This window comes from Staurois parvus, unplaced genomic scaffold, assembly GCF_062004578.1.
Source record: "Staurois parvus isolate SC_StPar_1 unplaced genomic scaffold, SC_StPar_1.0 ptg000014l, whole genome shotgun sequence".
Classification (NCBI taxonomy): Eukaryota; Metazoa; Chordata; class Amphibia; order Anura; family Ranidae; genus Staurois; species Staurois parvus.
Genome location: NW_028317810.1, coordinates 4,774,337 through 4,800,419, shown reverse-complemented (window position 1 = coordinate 4,800,419; position 26,083 = coordinate 4,774,337). Strand labels below are relative to the sequence as shown.

The 26,083-nt window shown below is 40.7% G+C and overlaps 1 protein-coding gene across 1 annotated transcript in view; it reads right to left on the bottom strand.

Moving 5' to 3' along the window:
• Positions 1–26,083, bottom strand: part of PTPN11 (protein tyrosine phosphatase non-receptor type 11) — a 111,458-nt gene that overhangs the window by 25,069 nt on the left and 60,306 nt on the right. The window contains exons 13-14 of the mRNA XM_089677009.1: positions 23,754–23,905; positions 19,891–20,012 (exon numbers count right to left, since the gene is read on the bottom strand). Of these exons, the coding sequence (XP_089533135.1) occupies positions 19,891–20,012; positions 23,754–23,905 (274 nt within the window). The remainder of the gene's footprint in view (positions 1–19,890; positions 20,013–23,753; positions 23,906–26,083) is intronic.

Below are 26,083 nucleotides of genomic sequence, written 5' to 3'. Positions count from 1 at the left end.
TTCAGCATCTGAACTGTCCTGTTTATGTTTGCAGATAGATGGAAGGGAGAAGAGACCTTTAGATAACCTGTGACCTATATTCCTTTGGAAGGGAGAAGGTTCATTTAGATAACCTGTGACCTAGATTCCTTGAGTTCTTACAAAAATGAAAGAAGGGACGTTTGTGAATCCTCTGGGAGCAAAGGATAGGCAAAAAGGCAGTGTGACAAACTGGAAGTGATTGTCTACTACTGCAAAGCATAGAAAATATTTGTAAGGTGACTAAATAGGAAAAGGTAGGTAGGCATCTTGGATATATGCAGATGCCAAATATTCCCTGTCTCAGAGAGGCAGTGCCTAACCTTGTGAATTCAATGCAAAAGTTTGGAATTTTGAAGGCAATTGTTGAGGGATTTTAGGTCCATAATAGGACAAATACCCCTGTTGGGTTTTGGTATCTTGAACAGGGTTAAATAAAATCCTCTAGCGCTACTGGCACGACTAGTCCCCTGGACAAGAGACAGTTCAGAGCGTTCTGCAAATCTGAATGTCCTTGGAGAGATTTCAATTGATTTGAGAGAAGAAAGTGGAGAGGGGTAGTGTTTTAAACTATATTTTGTACCACTTTGAAACCAGTTTGTGACCCAGAGATAAACTATAACAGACTTCCTCCCACTCTTAGGAGTGAAAGCTCCCAGTGAATGGGTGCTCACACTGCTAAGAGTGGAAGGATGTCTGTTACAGTTTGACTTTGGCAAAGACTTGGTGGGCCACATTTTGCTCCAAAAGGAGGGGCTGAACTTAGACTTAAAAACTGAAGCCTGAGTATAGTGTTAAGGTGCTAGAGGCTCCTGAGGCAGGAATCTTTTTTTGTTTTACTTTTTGCAGTAGAAGAACAACCTTTCTTCCTGTGACATATTTGGCTAATTTGTCAAGTGTCTCACCAAAGAGACATGCTGCTTCAAAGGGGATACACGTGAGGCATCTTTTAGAAGCAGCTTCAGCTGGCAAGATTCTGTGTATGTGAAAAGAAATCAGGACCATTCTGAAAAATGAGCCATTACTTGTTCCAGGGAATCCACACAAAAGAGCAGAGCAAAAAGGTAATTGCTCAGGTAAAGTATGGTCCTGGAATACAGGATTGTGTTGGTTGTTTAGTTTAGTTAGCTGTGGTTTGAAAAACAGAAATTGCAGCAAAAGCTCGCTGTAGAGAGTATAAAGTATAAAGAGAGCCTTCAAAAGTGTCTCAAACTTCCTATCAGCAGAATCATTGAATGAAGAATATCTTCAATTTGTTCAATGAGGTGTTTTAGACTGAGACGGCAGGGTCTATTACTGGAACAGACCCACTTTATAGTGAACTCTTTTTTTCCACTGGATAAAGCTTGGTAATGACTTTTGGAGGGCTGAAAATTTGTAGATTGACCCAATCTTCATATATTGCCCATTTGTTCATGCGCGTAATATGTCCTAAGCTGTAGAAGGTTTATTTGTCGCATTTGAATCTCCTCCATCTCACAATGCCATTTTAAATACATATGTCAAGGTTTTTGCACACAGCAGAAGTGAGCATATCCACACTGGCAAGTATACTGCATGAGATCATAACATCAGGTGTGCAAGAGTCTGTGGGAGAGAAATCTTCCATGGCCTCCTCTCACACTGCCTCTGGGTTGTGTACATATCAATGTCCCCCATTTGTAGGCTGAGCATATTGGGATCCAACTCAGGAAGAGACTATACACACACACTATATTGCCAAAAGTATTGGGATGTCTGCCTTTACACGCACATGAACTTGCGGCATCCCAGTCTTAGCCAGTAGGGTTCAATATTGAGTTGGCCCACCCTTTACAGCTATAACAGCTTCAACTCTTCTGGGAAGGCTGTCCACAAGGTTTAGGAGTGTGTCTAAGGGAATGTTTGACCATTCTTCCAAAAGCACATTTGTGAGGTCAGGCACTGATGTCAGACGAGAAGGCCTGGCTCGCATAATACCTGACTCCTCTATAATTCATCCCAAAAGTGTTATATAGAATAATCCTAACAAAGAGAGCGAAGGCAAATCGTGGACTTTAGAGGACTTTAGAGGCACTGCGACAAAAAAATTTATTAAAATCACTATTATAGTATAATAAAGTGATTTTGATAAATATTTTTGTCGCAGTGCCTCTAAAGTCCGCAATTGGCCTTTGCTTTATTTGTTCAGATTATTCTATTTAATGTTATGGGACATGTCACATAGGAGCCTATATATGCCCCTACAGTTGGTCACTCTGTACGGGATATTCATTCATTTTATTACCAAAAGTGTTATAATCAGGTTGAGGTCAGCACTCTGTGCAGGCCAATCCAGTTCCTCCACCCCAAACTCGCTCATCCATGTCTTTATGGTCCTTGCTTTGTGCACTGGTGCGCAGTCATGTTGGAACAGGAAGGGGCCATCCCCAAACTGTTCCCATAATGCAGTCAGGCAAGTACCGTTCTCCTGGCAACTGCCAAACTCAGACCAGTCCATCGGATTGCCAGACAGAAGCGTGATTCGTCACTCCAGAGAACATGTCTCCACTGCTCTAGAGTCCAGTGGCGGCATGCTCTTCATCACTACATCCGACACTTTGCATTGCAATAGTGATGTAAGGCCTGGATGCAGCTGCTGGGCCATGGAAACCCATTCCATAAAGCTCTCTATGCACTGTTGTTGTACTAATCTGAAGGCCACATGAAGTTTGAAGGTCTTTAACAATTGCCTCTGCAGACAGTTGGTGACTTCTGCACACTGTGCGCATCAGCATGCGCTGACCCCACTCTGTCATTTTACGTGGCCTACCACTTCATGGCTGAGTTGCCGTTGTTCCCAGTTGCTTCGACTTTCTTACAATATCACTAACGGTTGACCGTGGAATATTTAGTAGCAAGGAAATTTCACAAATGGACTTGTTGCACAGGTGGCAACATAACATGATACCAAGCTTGAATTCACTGAGCTCCTGAGAGCAACCCATTCTTTCATAAATGTCTGTAGGAGCAGTCTACATTCCTAGGTGCTTGATTTTCACCATGGAGGGAATTGGAACACCTGAATCCAATGAATTGGAGGGGTGTCCCAATACTTTTGGCTATATATATATATATATATATATATATATATATATATATATATATATATACACACACACACACACACACACACACACACACACACACATATACACATACACACACACACACATACTTACATACATACACAGTGCCTTGAAAGTATTCATACCCCTTGAAAATGTTCCACATTTTGTCATATTACACCCAAAAACGTAAATGTGCTTTATTGGGATTTTATGTGATAGACCCACACAGATTAGCACATAATTGTGAAGTGGAGGGAAAATGAAAAATGGTTTTTAAACTTTTTTACAAATAAATATCTGAAAAGTTGAGTGTATTTGTATTCAGCCTTTACTCTGATACCCCTAACTAAAATCTAGTGGTACCAAATTGCCTTCAGACGTCACCTAATTAGTAAATAGAGTCCACCTGTTTGTAGTTTAATCTCTGTATAAATACAGCTGTTCTGTGAAGCCCTCAGAGCTTTGTTAGAGAACATTATTGAACAAACAGCATCATGAAGGCCAAGGAACACACCAGACAGGTCAGGGATAAAGTTGTGGAGAGGTTTAAAGCAGGGTTAGGTTATTAAAAAAATATCCCAAGCTTTCAACATCTCATGGAGCACTGTTTAATCCATCATCCGAAAATGGAAAAGTATGGCACAACTGCAAACCTACCAAGACATGGCCATCCACCTAAATGGATATAGGAAGTCATGTTTGCAGTTTTCGAGAAGCCATGTGGGGGACACAGCAAACATTTGGAAGAAGGTGCTCTGCTCAGATGACACCAAAGTTCAACTTTTTAGCCTAAAACAAAAAGCTATGTGTGGCGGAAAAATAACACTGCACATCATCCTGTGGGGATGCTTTTCTTCAGCAGGGACAGGGAAGCTGGTCAGAGTTGATAGGAAGATGGATGGAGCCAAATGCCGGGCAATCTTAGAAGAAAACCTGTTAAGAGTCTGCAGAAGACTTGAGACTGGGGCGGAGGTTCACCTTTGAGCAGGACAAGGACCCTAAACATACAGCCAGAGCTACAATGGAATGGTTTATAACAAAGCATATTCAAGTGTGAGAATGGACCAGTCAAAGTCCAGACCTAGATGCAACTGAGAATCTGTGGCAAGACTTGAAAATTGCTGTTCATAGACGCTCTCCATCCAATTTGACAGAGCTTGAGCTATTTTGCAAAGAAGAATGGGCAAAAATGTCACTCTCTAGATGTGCAAAGCTGGTAGAGACATACCCAAAAAGACTTGCAGCTGTAATTGCAGCAAAAGGTGGTTCTACAAAATATTGATTCAGGGGGCAGAATACAAATGCATGCCACACTTTTTAGATATTTGTAAAAAAAATTGAAAACCATTTATCATTTTCCTGCCACTTCACAATTATGTGCCACTTAGTGTTGGTCTATCCCATAAAATCCCAATAAAAAACATTGATGTTTTTGGTTGTAACATAAAAAAAATGAGGAAAATTTCAAGGGGTATGAATACTTTTTCAAGGCACTGTATATATACACATACATATATACATACACACACACACACACACACACACACACACACACACACACACACACACAGACTGGCATACAGCACTTTTGAGAGAAAGCCAACAACTTTGCATGTCCAGTACACTTAGAAATGTCTTGCTGTTATTGTACAAAAACAAAAAAAATAAAAATAATACAATTTTAAAAATGAGAGTGGGGCATAGCAAACACTCTCTCCCTCTTTCTGGAATTTACAGGTAGGTATCAAGGCTCAAGGACGCACTTCCGGTTCCGCCGTACTACGTCACTTCCGGTGAGTGGAACGCTCGCCATTGTGTGCTGCGTTCCAGGGGGTCATCTTTTGTATGGGAGATTGTTCATACTGTCATCTGCTGCTGACCGTGGGATCTCTGAAAACTACCCTGAAGTTTGTGACGATTGTGGATTCATCTTATGCAATTAAAATGCTGGTTTTTATCTTTAAACATGTGAGTGGCCTGGTATTTGATGATTGATATAGCCGGGTGTTGCAGTATTGTATTGTATGTTATTTTGTCTCTCCTACATTACATTATCTCTGGGAAGTGGAACCTGGTGGTCTTGGAAATTGGAGGAAAGCTTTCTGTCAGGCAGGGCTGTGGAACGGACAGGTAGGCCTAGTGGCAGGGTAACGCACTGGCTGACGACAACCACCACCAACAGACCGAAGTCCCTCAGGGCGCGGAGTCTAAGTCCCAGGCTGCCCTTCACCAGGGCCCCTGATGGTGGGGATGGACTTGACGCAGCCAGGAACTAGGTCGCGGCCCCCGAGACACCCCGGCTGCGGTAATGGCCGCCGCCAATGGCGTGTAGCTGGTGAGAATGACAATAGCGTAGTCAGGCAAGCCGAGTCGACAACAACAGGACAAAACAGTACAGAACAGTAGACAGAGAATCACAGGTCACGGGCCGGGTTCAGCAACGGAAGGTCAGATCGAAGGAAAACACAGAGAATGGTCTTAGTCACAAGCCGAGTCAGAATACCAGAAGAGTCACGAGCGTATACACAGAGCTGTAGGAAGACAAAGACACAAGACACAAGTGCAAAGAGCATGTGCGGATCACAGGCTTATATGTACTCAGCCACACCCCTCTGGGGGATGGACCTCAGAGACCTGAAGGCATAAAAGCTTCCCACCATGCTCAGCAGAAATCCAAGATGGATGCCCACACATGGAGTAACATAACCTCTGGGAAAAGGTAGGACCTTGACACTTTCCTGTGGTGGAGTGAAGATTTGGAGGCATAATATAAGGGTCTAGGATCCCATAAATAACTAAAAGGTGTTTTTATCACCATAATCTGGTGAGTGCGGTATATATTGGTTTGAGCACTAATGTTTCATGGAAGCACACTTCTTTAGAAAAAGGACTTTCTGAATATTTAAGTTTTTTCTTCATTTTTTCACGTGTCATATTTTCTTCACGAATTTTAGAGTGGGACTATGATTTATATTAATATTTATTTTTGTTCATAAATTTTTTCATACTGATCTAATACTATAACAAATTATTTTGCGCTGTTTGTATTGTTTTTAGGTATCAAGGAGCTTAGCATGATTAAAATTTCCAAAATGAAATGTTGCAAACCTTGAACAGCTCACACCTGTGAACGACATGCAGAACTAGTTTACAGCAGTAGCATACAGAAAATGGTAGCTTCCAACTGATGCTTCTCATGAGAGCATCACTTTAAAGACCATTTGGCGCACAAGTGCAGATGAAAAGTGAAAGCACGTACATCTTTAATTATCGCTCTTTTACCTGGTTGGATCAGAGCTACAGACAGAGTAGCATCACAGCACTTTAAGACAGATTAAGCCTGTATTTAATTCCAAATGTCAAGGGATCTGCATAAACAGGGTATAACTGAACACAACTCACACTAAGCCCTGGATGAGTTTATCTCCTAAATTCTCTGTCAATCTTCTTTGTAATGTGACCTGTTCCAAGTCCATTATGACCAAGACAGACCATAAATTACTGTCTGCCATTTAAATCTTCTACAGATAAAAGGAAAACAAAAAAACTGTACTTATTTATCAACATGACTGGAGTAATCATGAAATTCAAACTTTCCTATGACAAATAAAACTTTTTGGGGTAGGTTTGAAGCAGACAGGCTTACAAAATGAAACCCCTTATTCTTCATGAAAACTCAAAGGACAAAACCAGAAACTATACAGATATGTTTTTTTTTCCCAACTCTGTTTATTGTAAGTTGTTACAGAGTACTATACAGGTATCTTAAAAAATTAAAAGTCATTTTCTTGAAATAAATAAGAAGAAAAAAAAAGAACCTAGCTGTATAGGAAGTCTGAAATGTTAATATTTAATGTGTTACTAAAGGTATATTTTTCAAATTAAAATAATAAATATGTTATACTCACCTGCTCTGGTATTGCACACAGCAGCCCTGAACTTCCTCTTCTGGGGTTCTCCACTGGTGATCTTGGCTCCTCCTCTTCTCTATGTGCCCCCATAGCAAAACGCTTGGTATGCGGGCACACGTGCATACTTGGAGGACTCAGGTAAGTACAGTGCCTTGAAAGTATTCAAACCCCTTGAAATTTTCCACATTTTGTCATGTTACAACCAAAAACGTAAAAGTATTTCATTAGGATTTTATGTGATAGACCAACACAAAGTGGCACATAATTGTGAAGTGGAAGGAAAATGATAAATGGTTTTTGATTTTTTTACAAATAAATATCTGAAAAGTGTGGCGTGCCCCGAGTCAATACTTTGTAGAACCACCTTTTGCTGCAATTACAGCTGCAAGTCTTTTTGGGTATGTCTCTACCAGCTTTGCACATCTAGAGAGTGAAATTGTTGTCCACTCTTCTTTGCAAAATAGCTCAAGCTCTGTCAGACTGGATGGAGAGCATATGTGAACAGCAATTTTCAAGTCTTGCCACAGATTCCCAATTGGATTTAGGTCTGGACCTTCACTGGGCCATTTTAATACATGAATATACTTTGATCTAAACTATTCCATTGCAGCTCTGGTTGTATGTTTAGGGTTGTTTTCCTGCTGGAAGATGAACCTCCACCCCAGTCTCAAGTGTTTTGCAGACCCTAACAGTTTTTCTTCTAGGATTTCCCTGTATTTGGCTCCATCTATCTTCCCATCAACTCTGAGCAGCTTCCCTGTCCCTGCTGAAGAAAAGCATCCCCACAACATGATGCTGCCACCACTATGTTTCACGGTGGGGATGGTGTGTTTAGGGTGACGTGCACTGTTAGTTTTGCCACACGTAACATTTTGCTTTTAAGCCAAAAAGTTCAATTTTGGTCTCACCTGAGCAGAGCACCTTTTTCTACGTTTGCTGTGTCCCCCACATGGCTTCTCGCAAACTGCAAACAGGACTTTTTATGGTTTTCTTTCAACAATGGCTTTCTTCCATAAAGGCCAGATTTGTGGAGTGCACAACTAATATTTGCCCTGTGGACAGATTCTCCCACCTGAGCTGTGTATCTTTGCAGCTCCTCCAGAGTTACCATGGGCCACTTGGCTGCTTCTATGATTAATGCTCTCTTTGCCCGGCCTGTCAGTTTAGATGGATGGCCATGTCTTGGTAAATTTGTGCCAAACTCTTTCAATTTTCGGATGATGGATTGAACAGTGAGATGTTCAAAGCTTGGGATATTTTTTTTTAATAACCTAACCCTGCTTTACAGTTCTCCACAACTTTATCCCTGTCCTGTCTGGTGTGTTCCTTGGCCTTCATGATGCTGTTTGTTCACTAATGTTCTCTAACAAACCTTTGAGGGCTTCACAGAATAACTGTATTTATACAGAGATTAAATTACACACAAGCGGACTCTATTTACAAATTAGGTGTCTTCTGAAGGCAATTGGTTCCACTAGATTTTAGTTAGGGGTATCAGAGTAAAGGGGGCTGAATACAAATGCACGCTACACTTTTCAGATATTTATTTGTAACAAAAATTTTGAAAACCATTTATCATTTTCCTTCCACTACATTTATATTTTTGGTTGTAACATGACAAAATGAGGGAAATTTCAAGTGGTAGGAATACGGTTTCAAGGCACTGTATGTAGGGAGGTGAGTGAGGACAGCAAGCTGTAAAATGTTTTTTTTTACCTTAACGCAGGGAATGCATTAAAAGGATAAGTTCCCTTTTTAAACAAAAAATAATAAATGCACATTTTTGCAGGTAAAAAAAAAATGTGCATTTACTATTTACTTTGAGAGCCTGGTTCAGCAGATCGCTGGTGACATGCAGGACTCCTGCAGACCTGTAAGTGTATCTGTGTGCTCCTACCTCATACACACTGACAGGAAGAATCAATGAACAAGAACTTCAAGCCAACAGCCGCAAAAGAGGTCAGGACTTGCAGTCTTCCCATTCACAGAATGGGTGACAAGGATGAGCGGGCAGGAGTCCAACACAGCCAAATTTTTAAAAAAAATCTCAATTGTGATACACGTTACATATTGCCATGCATGCCGCCATGCAGGCAATAATTCTAGCACAAGACCTCCACTATAACACTAAACTAACGAGCTATAGGGGGCTTTTAAGGCGATGCCTGTAGAAAATATAGGGTACTGAAGTTTGTCACCATTTTACGGGTGCACACAAATTTAAGGCTTGACATGTTACGGGTGCACACAAATTTAAGGCTTGACATGTTGGGCATCTATTTATTCAATGAAACCTCATATTTTATATTTTAGCAAAAATGTGGGTAATATATTGTGTTTGTTTGCCCTAAAAGTCACTTTAGTGTGTTTTTCTGAAATTGTGCATCTCCTTGACCTTTGTGGTAATATTGTGTGGCATAAAAAAATTAGAACTACCACCATTTTATTCTCTAGGGTGTCTGCATTCAGAAAATATATAATGTTTGGGGGTTTTGTGTAATCTTCAGGTCTAAACTAATTTTTTAACCATGTAAGCAAAAAAAAAAATGCAAAAACTGCTCTAGCAGCGAAATGGTTAAAATGTCATTAAATCCACATCATAAGAAAAACCCACTAATCAATAAATGCTGTATTGCATGGTTTTCAAACTCACTCAATCAAGTGGAATTTAATTCCCTCAATCAACATTGACTATTTTTAACCCTTATGCTGCTAGCATTAGTAATAGGAAAGCATATTATATTTACTGTTTTTTGGTTTTTTTTACTTTTCTTAAGTTACTTCCTGGTTTCCATGTCTAAGCAAATTATGGCTTACATCTCAGGAGTCTTCAGGAAAGGAGGAGGAGTTTTCTCAGCTAAGCACACCTTCCGGTCTACATTTCTGAGCTAGGGGCAGATGGATTCCAAATAAATGCTACATGAATCATCCACCCTTGTTCAAGATGGCCACAGGCAGAGATGCAAGGGTTTTATTTTTCAAATGCATTTCTCAGCAAAATAAAGCATGGAGACATGGATGAATGAGTGAGTTTGCTTTTAATATTAAAATGAATTAAATAGCATTTTTGGTTTGTAGTGCTCAGAAGCAGTGTAGTTCTGCTGTCACTATGGGATTCATTTTCTGTATTCTGCAAAAAAACTGGTTGATCCAGCTGTCCAAGTCCCCAATGCAGTTGGAGATTTTGCACAGCGGTTTTGGCAGCTACTGCACATTCTCAGTTTTCAGTGAGTTTCTATGGTGAGCATTTCATCCTTATCCCCGTATACACACTGGTAAATTATGGCTTACTCGCTCCCTCCCTCCCCCTCCATGACCACTAACCAGCTAAATATAATGGAGGTGGGATATTACATCTTGATTGATGTAGGGTTCACCTCCCTGTTATTCTAGGACACAGGCTAGAGGGGTGTGACACAGCCTGTGACTGGCAGAAATCAGTCCAATTGCCCAAAAAATAATAAAGATTTTATTTAAAATATATATACAGTCATGGCCGAAATTGTTGGCACCCTTGATATTTCTCCAGGAAATCATGTATTTCTCACGAAACGTATTGCATTAACACATGTTTTGCTATACACATGTTTATTCCCTTTGTGTGTATTGGGACAAAACAAAAAAAGGGAGGAAAGAAAGCAAATTCGACATAATGTCACACAAACCTCCAAAAATGGGCTGGACAAAAGTATTGGCACCCTTTCACAACTGCGGATAAATAAGAATGTTACAAGCATGTGATGCTCCTGTAAACTCACCTGGGGCAAGTAACAGGTGTGGGCAATATAGAAATCACACCTGAAAGCAGATAAAAAGGAGAGACGTTCACTTAACCTTTGCATTGTGTGTCTGTCTGTGCCACACTAAGCATGGACAACAGAAAGAGGAGACGAGAACTGTCTGAGGACCTGAGAACCAAAATTGTGGCAAAATATCAACAATCTCAAGGTTACAAGTCCATCTCCAGAGAACTAGATTTGCCTTTGTCCACAGTGCGCAACATTATCAAGAAGTTTGCAACCCATGGCACTGTAGCTAATCTCCCTGGTCGTGGACGGATGAGGAAAATTGATGAAAGATTGCAACGCAGAATAGTCCGGATGGTGGATAAGCAGCCCCAAACATGTTCCAAAGACATTCAAGCTGTCCTGCAGGCTCAGGGAGCATCAGTGTCAGCGCGAACTATCCGTCGACATTTAAATGAAATGAAACGCTATGGCAGGAGACCCAGGAGGACCCCACTGCTGACACAGAGACATAAAAAAGCAAGACTACAGTTTGCCAAAATGTACTTGAGTAAGCCAAAAGCCTTCTGGGAAAACGTCTTGTGGACAGATGAGACCAAGATAGAGCTTTTCAGTAAAGCACATCATTCTACTGTTTACCGAAAACGGAATGAGGCCTACAAAGAACAAAACACAGTACCTACGGTAAAATATGGTGGAGGTTCAATGATGTTTTGGGGTTGTTTTGCTGCCTCTGGCACTGGGTGCCTTGACTGTGTGCAAGGCATCATGAAATCTGAGGATTACCAAAGGATTTTGGGTCGCACTGTAGGGCCCAGTGTCAGAAAGCTGGGTTTGCGTCCAAGATCCTGGGTCTTCCAGCAGGACAATGACCCCAAACATACGTCAAAAAGCACTCAGAAATGGATGGCAAAGAAGCGCTGGAGAGTTCTGAAGTGGCCAGCAATGAGCCCAGATCTAAATCCCATTGAACACCTGTGGAGAGATCTTAAAATTGCTGTTGGGAAAAGGTGTCCTTCCAATAAGAGAGACCTGGAGCTGTTTGCAAAGGAAGAGTGGTCCAAAATTCCGGGTGAGAGGTGTCAGAAGCTTATTGATGGTTATAGGAAGCGACTGATTTCAGTTATGTTTTCCAAAGGGTGTGCAACCAAATATTAAGTTAAGGGTGCCAATACTTTTGTCCAGCCCATTTTTGGGGTTTTGTGTGACATTATGTCATATTTGCTTTTCTGCCTCTGTTTTATATTTGTTCCAATACATACAAAGGGAATAAACATGTGTATAGCAAAACATGTGTTAATGCAATACCTTTTTTGTGTGAAATACTTGATTTTCAGGAAAAATATCAAGGGTGCCAACAATTTCGGCCATGACTGTATATATATATATATATATATATATATATATTTCTATGAAGATTTAGACAGTTTATTGATATTAATTATTTTTACTATGTATCTCAAAAGGTGTTTTTTTTTTTTTTTGAACATGTGACCAGCATCAAAAGAGTAGAAGCTCCTCCAGCTTATGTTTCCCTGCCTGCAGACAGGCTATGAAAGAGCTGGGTCATGTAACAGCTGTATATCTATTGAGCAAAATGCAGAGAGAAAAATAATGCAAAATGCCATTTGGGGCTCAATTGACACTCATTACCGAACTTCATAGAATTTAACCATGACTACCCACATTAAAAGGCATGGGTAAAACATTCCTACCTGCACCTTGTGTTTTTCATTGGGAAAAACATCTATTACAGAATAAGAAGTGCATCAGACATGACTAAAGGCTAATTCACAGCGTGAAAGTTGAACTTTAGTTATCTGTATTGATCAATACAGGCTCAAGGCAAAAGGCATGGGGAAAATTGTTTTCTGTGTGCACTGTTTACACCACAACACTGCACTGAGATGTGATGTACTGCATGAAAATACAGCATCTCTGCATTGTTATACAGCCAAATAGACAAAAACCCTTAGATTTGAATGAAGGGTCAATAAACAGTGTGGTACATTGCAACACCACCCCTACAGAGAGTACAGTTCACACACGTTTTAGAGTTATACTTTTTTTTTCTCTCATTCAACTCTATACCCCACACGTGATGACATGCAGTATTGCAAGTTGCGCTGTGAAAAAAAGCATGCACTATTCAATTTTTGTAGAGCAAACTACCACACATGTATGGTGTGAAAAGGGCACATAATAAACCACTGTTGTCTGTGTGTTCTTGTGTTGACCCTGCAGGTAAACAGATCTGGTGAAAACGAGCCGTAAATATGACCTCTTTAGTTCTTAGAGAAGTTTCCACAGGCAAGCCAAGATAAGTATCCTTTTTCTACTTCTCATTAATAAAGAGGAGCATAGATGTGTGTTAGATCAACTTCTGTCAAAAACAGACATGTTGGAAAACTTTTGTTGAGTGTCGATCAGTGGTTGCAGCACTTGATCAGTGTAAGATGACAACAGTGAGAGCCGCTGTCAGAACACAATGTCCCTGTGAGAAGAACTCCTCCATCTATATAGCTTGTGTGGATGGAGGAATCTGTTTTTTGCATTCACCCTGATGGCTAATCAAAACAAAAACTAACCATCTATATCCAGCTCAGGAGCTTCTAGCTTGGGGATTAGGTGGAGGGCCAAAGTTTAACTTTTTTACCTCCAAGGAGCTGGATACACTGCACTGCTATGTACATGTAGCAGTGTGTTCTGCGGCACAAGTACAGCATAGTACAGATGGAAGAATTAATTTAAGAATATGTGAATCCCAGGTCTAGCATGCAAATGTAGAACATAAAAAAATTTAAACCAAAATAATCTGCGCTTAGTGTCAAGAAACTATGGAGGACAGTTACTAAAATTGGAGTTTGCAAAATTTGTTGCAGCTCTGCATAAAAACCAACCAGCTTCCAGGTTTTATTGTCAAAGTTTAACTTAACAAGCTGACGTTAAGGGCTCATGTACACTGCAGCTGATAAACTCATGTTTAGGAGCTGTTCAACATTTTTTTCAGCAGCCCCTGAACTCTCCCTAATGTTTTCCTATGTGTCCATGTACACATCTTCGTTTACAGTCGTTTACAGGCATGGGTTTACAGTCGTTTTTTTGAATGCAGAAAACTTGTGTTCAGCAGTCGATTTTATCAGCTTTTCAAACGCAAAACGCGGCTAAATGCGACAAATCACGTTTACAAGCATTTGCAAATTTGTTTTAACTCTTCCAGTTCCCGTTGCTGTCCAGAGCCTTTTTTCATCATGAAAAATGTATGCAAAGCGTTTTCAAGGTACTAAAATGGACAAAACACTGAACACAGGATGTTCCTACCAAGCTTGTCACACATTGTAATGACCAATTCACACCTCAAATATCTTATGAAGACCCCCTGCCAGGTGGCCTTAATAGCTCACTCCACCAGACACCTTTCCCACCCTTGGAAACAAAAGAAATGTTAATGAGCAACTCACACCTAAGCTAATCTCAACACTTTCTGCTCTCTGCTTCTACTCTCTGTATTTCTCTGAAACAGCCTGAAATAGTTAATAATTTACCACTTTTCAGTGCATTCTGTACATTTGGGAGGTTCTCCTGTGCTCATCTTTAAAAACCGCTTCTAAACGCAAATGCGCATAAATGCGTTATGCAAACACAGCTAAACAGATGTTTTTTAACCTACGAAATAGGGAGGGCAGCGTTCAACATTCCAGAACACCATTCAACTTAACCCCCCCAAAAAAAAAAAAGTACTAGTCACCCCAAACAGCTCCCTGAGATTTTCTTCTTAACACCAGAAGCTGGTAACAGAATACCAGAGTAGAAAGAAGAAAAGGAAGAGGAAAGGAGTCAGAAAGATAGGTCCGGAAAGGGATGTCAAGGAGGCACCCACCCCCTCTCCTGAGAGGAGCAATCACAATACAACATTCATATATTTAGCCCAGGGTTCCCACATTTTTTCAAATGTAGCCACTGTATCACGGAGCACACTGACAGCGTTTTCCTGCATCATAATCCAGGTGATTTTATTCTTTGCCTGGGTCACAGACACTGAGGGTTGCTTCCAGGCCTTAGCAATGGTCATCTTTGCAACTAATAGAACGTAGAAAATCAGGAGTTGCAAATGTCAAGGAACATCCTCCGCTGATGCAACAGAAGGGGTCTGAGGAATGGGAACCCCCGTGACTCTACGCAACAGAGCAAAGATGCCATTCCAAAAGCCATGAATCTGTGGACATTTCCCCACCAGATATGACACATGGATTCACTCATGCGACATCCTCGAAAACAGAGGGGAGAAGCACACGGATACATTTTAGCTAAACGTGTGGGAACCAGGTACTATCACGTAAGCATTTTCATACTGGCTTCCATCAAGGTTACATTCATAATGCCAGAATAGGATCTCAGGAAGCACTTATGCCATTCTTCAACCACTCTGTCTGCTCCAAGATCCTTCTCCCAGTCAGACATATAAGAAAACTTAGAAGGTGAAGCCAGTAGCAGTCCATATACAAGATAAATACCCCCTTTTTGGCCTGTGTCTCTCAATATATTTAATCTTGTGAGGTACCTCATTTTCTTTTCAATAAAAGTACTGGTATTTTATTACACTATGGAGTCTTCCCTTTTCTCCCCTATGGTGTTATATTGGCCTGCCTGATGCTGCTGGAGTCTATTTATAAGAAAAAGCAACATGGCTTTTGACAATTGAGATCAAGCGTACAGAGACCGCTTTCATTATGGGGTGTGGGCATCTGGTACGCTGCTTTGTGTTTTAATGGTCTTCTCCCCCACCTCGATCCTGAATTCAGCGGCAAGACTAATCCACCTCACCAGCTGCCCCACATCTGCCACCCCCCTCTGCCAATGCCTTCACTGGCTCCCGATTGCCCAAAGCATCAAATTCAAACTGCTAACCCTGACCTACAAAGCCATTCACAACGCCGCCCCAAACTTCCTAACCAACCTGATGCCTAAATACCACCCTACCCGTGCCCTTCGCTCCTCACAAGACCTCCTACTCTCTAGCTCCCTGGTCTCCTCCTCCCACGCCCGATTGCAGGATTTCTCCAGGACCTCCCCCATCCTCTGGAATTCCCTAACCCAGTCCATTAGACTGTCACCTACCCTCATCACCTTCAGGCGCACCCTGAAGACCCACCTCTTCGGGGAGGCCTACCCCACCCTCATCTGACAACTGACCTCCTCCACTCCTCCTACCACTTCATTCCCCACAGCCATTTCCTCTTGTTCCACTTCCCCTCCCTTCTAGATTGTAAGCTCGAAAGAGCAGGGCCCTCGAACCCCTTGTGTATTGTATTGTTTCTGTCCTGTCCCATGTTCTGTACCCCTGCTATTGTACAGCGCTGAGCAAACCCTTTGGCGCTATATAAATACTATAATAATAATAATAATAATAATGTGGTGGGAGAGAGGAGCACTTTCACAATGGATCAGTGCTACACTGATTTATGTACTTAATCACATTTGTGTTTGAACACAAACTTAATTTCATGTTAAATGAGTTTTTGTCTACTGTCTTGTATGTTCGGGAGATAGTATGAATATTTGTCATTTAAAAAGGGACAACACACCAATTTCTCTTCTTTCAAGTGTAGAATATAGAGAAGTGACAATGTCTATCTTCCCTCTTTTTCTTCTTCAGTTTATGCGTCTCAGTGAAAATATATTAAAATATTTCACATGCCACGCAAGGTAAGAGCAGGCTCCTCACTCCACAATCACATCTCAGGTGCTGGCTTGGCTTTTTCACGGAAGCAAACTATTATACCAGCAACAGGAATGGTACACACCACGATCAAAATAATATTCTTCATTAAGATGCAAGCAGGAACAGGTTCTATTCTGACAGGATTCGGGCTAGGCACGGCACTTTCTCAAAGAAGAGAAAACGATGTACCTAGCACAAACCATGTCATTTAAAAGATGGTGGCAAATAGCCATGAGTTGCACGACATTGGCACTTCAGAAAAGGATTTAGTCCTTTTATTTATTACTGTAAAGACACAGTCTTCACAATAATAGCTTATCTAGAAAATATTTTTTAATTTCTACTTTTTTTTTTTTTTATTTCCTACGTTATGGAATCACACACAATGGAAACAAAGTGATCAACACATAAATACGTTGACAGAGGATTACATAGTCTGCAAGTCTGTATGTGATATCCATTACAGAAAGACCGGTGCTTGATAACTGCACCTGAATTTACAATGGATTAAGGTGAGGTGTATATCATAGATGATGAGTAATCCTCTTCACTTTTAACTATTACTGTAAAGAAGAACTCCATTCTAATGGCAAAGCAGGATATTTTTGTAGGATCAGAACCATCTGTCTTTCTAATGAAAAAGGGGCTAAAGTTAATGTGCAGTTCTACATTTAACATTCTAAGGGGTTGATTTACTAAAGGCAAATATGCTGTGCACTGCCAATGCAGTTGGCCCAGAGCTTAATAAATTAGGTAACGCTTCACTTTTCAAAGAATACATAAACATATTAAAGGAAAATTTGAAATTACAGCATTTTTGCTTGCACGTGATTGAATGACAGAAATGAGAAAAGCATCCCCTCATTTCAGAGCTTCTCCTCAAATCTAGAGCAAGTGCACTTGCAGGGCATAGACTATTTGTCTTTGGTAAATCAATCCCCATTTGTCTCTGTGCAAAACAATCCCTTTGCACCATGAACACACTCTACTAATTTAGTAAATCAACCCCAAGTATGTTTTTGTTTTTATGTTATGTAGCTAGTTCGGAAGCAAACAACATTTAGCAGAGACCGTCATTAAATTCAACCATGAGAGGTCAGACAATATGACACACTACCAAGATTACACATGGTAAAAGAGTTAAATTTCTGCAAGCTACATCAAACTGGCGTAAGGAAATTCAATTGCTGTACTCCCCAGAGGCACAACAGAAAATGCTGCTGATAGTTAGTGCTGGAGGTTTTAGGCCAGCAGGATCCCTTGAGAATTCAAGGAAATTATTTTACTGCAAGGCACATCATCTATGGTATAATCGATAACAAGCAATTCTCCAATAATCACTCCTTATAGCAATTTAAATAGATTCCCTATACAAATATGAAAAAGTTTGAAGGGATGCAAGTTTCATATCAGTATACTTTTATTAGAAAGACCACACATCATCTATAACAATCTTTACGGTAAAATGGAAATAACTTTCATTGTAGCGTTGTCTCAATCTCCATTTTTGTGTGAATATATTTTAAATCTAAATTTTATGTTAACCCAAATTATGATATTGACACTTCGCTTTATTTTTACCTTTCTTATATTTTGTTGTAAGATGGTGCTGCAGAATAAAGGCCTGTTCACACCAGTAGCTGTGTTAGAATACAGTTGGTGGTGTGCAGTGAGCAATGAGATATGCTGCATCGCACCAGCAGTGAAGGAAAAAAGTACTGCATGTCTTACCTATTTCAGGGTACACCTCCACATCACAGTGGCGTGAACTGAGCTGACTGTAAACAAAGCAAAATTGCCTAGTCTTGATGGACTAGCAAGGCAAGGCTGATCAGCGCAGCTCCGACACGTCAGGTATGAACAGGGTCTTGATACCCGGTGATCCTACCATTCTGCTTTATGTTGCAGGGCTTTCTATTCTCTTCTGACCATATGAGTCACAAATACCGTATTTTTCGCTCCATAAGACGCACTTTTTTCCCCACAAAAAAGGGGGGAAAATGTCAGTGCGTCTTATGGAGCGAATATGGAGCAGCTGGTCCGGTATTTCCACAGCCGCCGTGTCAGAATACCGGGCCGGCTGCTCAGCTCTGCAGCGGGACCTTATGGAGATGACTGCTGACCTTTGGGGAGGTGGGGAGGTGGGGAGCGGGTACCTGAATTTGACAGGTACCCGCTCCTACTTCCGCGGAGTTGTTCTTTGACCTTACCTGTTCCTCTATCCAGTGGCGCGCTGTCTTCCCGGCTTCTGTAGTGTGGGCGCTAGGCTTGACAGCCAGGTGCCACGTGCGCATGTGCAAGAAGCAGTGCTTTTTGTGAATGGTAAGGCGGTACCTGGGACACATGACAGATCCCAGAAGCCGCCGGACCAATCACAAAGCACAAGTGCTTCTCGCTCATACGCACTGGGCACCCGGCTGTCATGCCGAGCGCCCACACTACAGAAGCCGGGAAGACAGCGCGCGGCTGGATAGAGGAACAGGTAAGATCAAAGAACAACTCCACGGAAGTAAGAGCAGGTACCTGTCAAATTCAGGAACCCGCTCCCCCCCTCCCCAAAGGTCAGCAGTCATCTCCTGTACCGTCCGCAGTCTCTGGTCATCCCTGTGCTGTCCGTAGTCTCTGGTCATCTCCTGTACTATGTCTGCAGTCCATTAGTTCAGAATTTTTTTTTCCTGTTTTCTGTCTCTAAAACCTAGGTGCATCTTATGGTCAGGTGAGTCTTATGGAGCGAAAAATACGGTAAATATTTGTTGTAGAGTAGTCCGTTTGCATCATCTCTTCTTTGCTTATGATCTACAGAATGCTGTGCTAACGTATGTCATGCCTGTGGTTCTTTTGTCAGATTCTGATGTCACAAGCAGACTTCCAGCCTAGAGTTGGGCTTTAAATATAACACTACAAGATAGAATCATTGGAGCTGTCACTGCTGACTTGCTCTGCCAAGTTCACGATTTAGAGTTGTCATGCTTATCCATGCTCCATCACTTAGTGAAAGCCAGGGACCTAGAACAAGCATGTGCATACTGAGTGTTTCAACAACTGATCTACATCTGATCAGTAACTCAAATAGTGAAGAAAGGATGGAAAAGACTTCTGTGGAACCCGCCTGCAAAAAAAACTCAGAACCGCATTCTGATAGTGACAGGTTCTTTTTCAAAGAATAATTCTTCTCGATACTGAATTCTGAATTGAGCCTTGTATTTAATATTTATGTTTAGCCTTAATGCCTCACTTTGTCTAGATATTAGACAGTTTAGATCAATCCTCATTTTAAATTGTCTCAATCACTACAAAGCAGACAGATGAGAATTATCATTCTTTATGCTGCGAACAAAAAAAAGAGCAGAACATTGTCACATCCTCAAAATACTTGTAAGAATATACAAAATCATTTTACTTACTCTGGAAGTGTGGGTGTTGGCAATGGTGTGGGTGTACAAGGAGGAAGAGGGCTCTGGTCTCCTGTCTGTTCAGAAAGGGAATATTTGATATTTGTGTATTCATGCCCTTTCCTCTTACTTTTCTGAAAACAGAAGAATACATGGACCAATTAAAAGGAAGTATGGGATAGTACCAATAAATAGCACTAACTGCCCTCACCATAAAACAGCTTTTCTTTCCATCATGTGTTGCTCTGATTTTGCTGTGACCATTTCAAGTCCTGGTTAGGTTTAAGTAACGGTCCACTTCAAGTCTGAAAGTTAAGAGGGGGCGGTTACATCTGGAGTGATCCGCCCCCTCACTCCTGACTGCTTCAGCTGTCATGTGCCTCTGTTTCCATGACATCACACTGTTAACCATAAAAGGAGGCACATAACAGTCTGCTGAGCTGTGGGAATTGCAACTTTAGGGGACATTACTGGACAAGAACTCAATAACTAAAATGTTCTTCAGCCGCTTCCCTGCTCCACTCTGTAGAGGGAGAGCACTTCTGAGAAAGGTCGACAGGGCTGAAGTTCTCATGTTTGTCTGTGTCACTGACACAGTGAGAGCTCAGTCTGGACACAAGGGGGGGGGGGGGGAAGAAACAAATGCATGTGCATGAAGAAAACTCTGAAACAGAACGGCCTATAGGAGAGGAGGGAGAAGGGGAAGAGGAGCTGGAGGACTGCTAAACTCTCAGGATCACCCAGACTGACAGGAGTCAGGGTGTACATTTCTGAGTACAGAAAATATTGTTTTCATAGCATCAGCTCACTTAAATTCAAAGAACGCAAAAAATAAATAAAAGAACCCATACATTGCGAGGCATGATTTAAAACATAAAGCTTAAACTGATATCACATTTATATAATGTTATACATTTTTATCTTAAACCTGAACTCCAGACACATAGGATATAGCAGTGAATAGTGTAGCAGCAAGCTTACCTTACGCAATCCACTTGCATCACTGCAGCAAGCCCTATTCTATTACAAAAAAAAAAAATCTTCAGAACAGCTGCCATTTTCTCTTGTGCAGACTGGTCACTCCAGCCTACTGTGCTAAGTGACCAGACATTTTTTTCTGCCCTCGAGTATTTCTCATAAGGTAGCGCCAGCATCACCATGTTAGGGTTGTCATCAGCGGTAGGATCATAGCGGCTAATGCTGAATGGGTTTACTCCACCTCTCTCCACCCTACTCCCAACAGCCCAGGACAAAGAAAGCATTGTGAAAAATCAGTGGAAAAGACTGGCTATCTGCCCTGCTGTACCTTTCCCAGCCCCCATGCAATGAAACAATGATGTGGGTGCGTCAATAGTGGAATTTTGGGCAGGTACACAAACACTATTGGGCAAACATTATACTGCACAATCAGCCTGCTAGATGTGTTGGTGGTATGTCAGCACTGGTATGATTAAACTGCTGCCTGATACACTTCAATACAAGGATGACAGAGTCATCTGCTCCCAATGTCACTGCCTACAAACTTGTCCACATTGCTAGCATTTCTAAAGAAACTGCATTTTTCAATTGTTTTCTTTGGCTGACATTTATGTGAGTTCATGATTGGAAGGCATCACCAATACTCCTTTTGCAATTTTATAGATGAATTAACAATACAGTTTTGTATATCTTTTTTCAATTAGCTACTCTGCATGGGTGATTAATTACCTATTTCTAGCAGTCTGTTCTCTACAGCTGTGGAATATCTTTTTTAGTTTTTAGGGTTCAGCACCCACACCATTATTTATTAGGTGAGTCAGAGATTTATCAACTGAGTTACCCCACCTTCACCTGTGGTTCTCTCTGTTATTTATATGGATTTCTAAAGAAAATCTTTGTTCCACCCATCATTGTCATTGCCAAGTCATAGGTATACACAGAGGAAATGTCCTGTTCTAGGGATGAGGCATTTAAAAATGATGTTGGTTTAAAGAAAATGCAGCTTATTTCATTCTGTATACATTTTTTGAAGTAAACTGTAACAAACAAACCTCCTTTCTCCCACTACAGAGAATAGAATGGATTCAAATTACATGCAGACCAATTTATGAAATATTGAATCATTTGCATTTAGCAAGATGGTTGTGGTTGCCATAGACTTGCCTTTGCAATAAGAAAGCCCTGTATAAAGAGTGGCAGTGGGTGCTTTAACACAGAATAGGCAAAAGCGTAGTGATCTCATTACCAATAGTGACTGTATCGCCCCAGCCATGGCAATGATACCAGTAACAGCACAGGACATTAATATGCTACTAGGAAAGTACTACTAAACACTAAAGATGGGGTACCATTTCCGACTGTCCACTGACAAAGGGCTAACATCAGGGCATTTATTACTTCCACTGGGGCAGAGGTATTCAAACCTCAAACTGACTACTGACATTTATCACTACCACTGACATCTGACACCAGGCATTTATTGCTCTCACCTATGCAGAGGTAATTACTCCCAATAACTGACACCAAGGCATTTATCACTACTACCGATGCGGGGAATTTTATTTACTCCAACTGATCACTGATGCAAGGGCATTTTTTACACCCGCTGACGACTGTTGCAGAGGCATTTATTGCTTATACTGACTACTGATGCAGAGGCATTTATTGATCTCATGTGACTTGAGGAAAATGAAAATTATGGCAGCAGCCTTTGACTTTTTCCCCATGCAAATACTGGACAAGTGAAAGTACAAGACCTGGCTGTAATAAATAATTCTAGCCAAAATAGTAAAACTGGGAAAGGATTTACAGTAAATTCAGAATTTTTCACTTGGCATTTTTAACACCTCTAGCGAGTACACAAGCTATATTTGAAGTAGACACAGAATCTGCACTCAAGTTTAGTCAAATCAATGCACTATAACAGTGGCCTCCAAACCTGGGCCCTTTGCTTGCCGTTATCTGGCCATTGGGGCTCTTTTCCTCTCATTGAAACAATACCCTATTCCATGCACTGACAAAAACAATGGGGTAGAAATCCTGCTACTGACATTAGCAATGCGGAACAAGTTCTACCAATAACACAAACTATGGGGCTCCATTCCTCAAACTGGCACTAATTATGGGGCACTATTTTTCCCACTGACACCAATGATGGGGCACTATTCCTCCCCCTAATTCCAACGATGTATTGTTTACTCCAACTGACGCGAGGACAATTTCAACTCCCAATGGCCACAGTCCAGTCCTTCAAAACTCTAAAAGGACAATAAACAGGCCTTTTGTTTAGAAAGTTTGGAGACCCCTGCACTATAAAAATGAAAACACTACATGGATTCCACCCGATAAACAATTTTTAACTGCAAAACTGAGCTAATAGCCTAAACTCAACTTTAAATACACCCTTACATCATTTGCAATATAAACTCGATTTCTTACATATATTCACATTTTGCTGGGAATAATGGGCCCTGGCCCACTACAAAGAAATGAATATGACATTCACCAAGCATTCACTACAAATTAATCTTGACGCATGTGTTTTAAATGACTGTGATTAAATGTTTGGCAAAAGTCACATTTACAGCCTTATAAATATGCCCCTAGGAGGAGTGCAACTAATTCTTGCAGTTTGTGGTAGAAAATGAAATGCAACATCTGACTGGTTGTAGAATACTAGTATACTTGCAATTCCTAAACATAGTATTGATGTCTGGAACAGAAGCCAGACACTTCTGGCATACCAAACTATCTAGATAAGGAACACCTGCCACCAGGACTGGTTTGATTTGCCGGTCACTACACATAGTTCCCAAGTGTGTACCTTTACAAAAAAATTTACAGATCATTAAACCTAGATCATTTATTTTCGTTATGCCACACAGTGAAAGGCTTACCTGCTCCTCTTCAATCCTGCGCTGCAAGGTTTCTATATAATGCTGTACAGCCATGTATATAAACCTGTACTGTGCTTCAGTCTGAACCATTCCTGATCTCTGAGATCTTACCATCTGAATAGTCTTGGGTACGTCAATGTCACAGTCAACACCTATATTTTAATAGAAATAAGAGTAAAATCACCTGTCAGTTTAGCAAATTTTATAATCAGAATACATTATTCAATTACTGTGCAATTCCTAATCAGCATTTGACTTAAAACAAACTGAAGACTAGGTGTTATGACTATACTCTAGATTTGGCATATTTGGGTACTCAAGAGTTAGTTAAGCAACCTTCATTTTAAGAAAGTGCTCAGCAACTACAGCCTACATTGTTCTTAGTACAGATGTTCCTTAACCACTTACCCTCATGATGATTTACCCCCCTTCCTGACCAGGCCATTTTTTGTGCTATGGCACTGTGTTAATTGCGCAGTCATGCAACGCTGCACCCAAATTAAATTTACGTCTCTTATTTCCCCATGAATTGAGCTTTCTTTCAGGTGGTATTTGGTCGCCTGTTTTTTTATTTTTTGCGCTATTAAAAAAGTAAAAAAAATTCAACAATTTTGACAAAAAATAACTGTATTTGGACGTTTTGCTATTAAACATGTCCAGTAAAAAAATGTAAAAAAAAAATCAAATTTCGTCATAAATGTAGGCCAAAATGTATTCTGTGACATGTCTTTGCTAAAAAAAAAAAAATCCCAATACGTGAAAATTAATTGGTTTACGTGAAAGTTATAGCATTTACAAATGGCGGTATAGATACTTGGAGTTTTTTTTTTTTTTACCTACTAGTGAGGGAGGCGATCAGCGACATTTAGTAGGACTGCAGCAGACATTCTGACACTGGCATGACACTGTACTAATGACACTGGGCAGGAAGGAGTTAACATGAGAGGTGATCAAAGGGTTAACGATATGTAGGGAGTGTTTTACTAGGGGGAGGAGGGGGTGTGCTTCACTGTAAGCACACTGATCGGGATGGCTGTGCTATACACAGCCATCCCGAGCAGTGTGCCTGAGGTGACAGGGAGGAAGACTTTTTGTAAACAAAAAACAGTCTTCCTCCCCGTCGGAGATGCTCGATAATCACCAACTGGGATCCGGTGACTGGTGGCCAAGAATGGCGGCGCGGGTAGGGCTCGTGCACGCCCCCTACCCGGAAATGCAAAATCACGTACATATACACGTGATTTTGCTTACCCGTGCGACCCTGTAGCAATATTACTGCTATAGACATGTTAGTAAGATTGTACATATTAACACAACTACTTTGAGTATCAAGGTGAATTATACCTTGTTTTTTTTCAGGACAAATTGGGCTTTTATTTGATGGTAAACGGTAACAGATATCTCCCAATTTATTTTCAAAGGAAAACTAGTCCAAACTAGTATAAAAAAAAAAACAACTTAATTCAGCTATATATTTCTTGCTATTACCATAAAACCTGCCACCAAGTCAAAATAAATTCTTCTGCTCCTGACAATTGCAACAATACCACATATGTGCGTGTATGTTTGTTGTTTATACCTGTAGCAAGGCCAAGAAAAAAAATTGTTTGCATTTTGCCTTTTTAAATCCTAACTAAAACACACTCACACCAATATTTTTTTTTAATCCTACCTAAAATATACTTACCCTTGATCCCAATTCTAACCCCCCAACACTGACTTAGAGCAAACCTCAATTTAGCCATTTTCTTTTTTTTTTAAACATACACTTTTGTTTACATTTTTCTCCTCTAGCAAGGAGAGAAAAATACAATGTATCTTTCTCTCCATTCAGAGGAGAAAAAAAAAAAAACACACAGGGGCAGGCTTCCCAGTTACTGATCACTATGACAGCCAATCAGAGGCTATCATAGTGATCAGGTGATCGGGAACCGGGCATCCCAGTTCCTGTTCATTAGTACGAGATTTAGGGCTTCCAGTGGGAGCTCACTACCTGTGCTAGGAGTGCGCTCCCAAAACACAAAACGCAGAAGACATTATATGCAGCCCCATGGAAGAAGACCCACATCTGTGAAGCTGCATATAAAGTGCTCAGCATAAATGAGTACATCCCTTTGGAAAAGCAAGATTTTAATCAATATCTCAATGAACACAAGAACAATTTCCAAACTTTTGACAAAACTGAGTTTCATAGAACATTTGTTTAGCTCATTACATGAAAGTATGGGTAATAATATAACTTAGATTACAAAATCTTCCGTTTTACTCAAATACGTTGATGCAAAAATGAATACACCCCACAACAAAAACTACTCCATCTAGTATTTTGT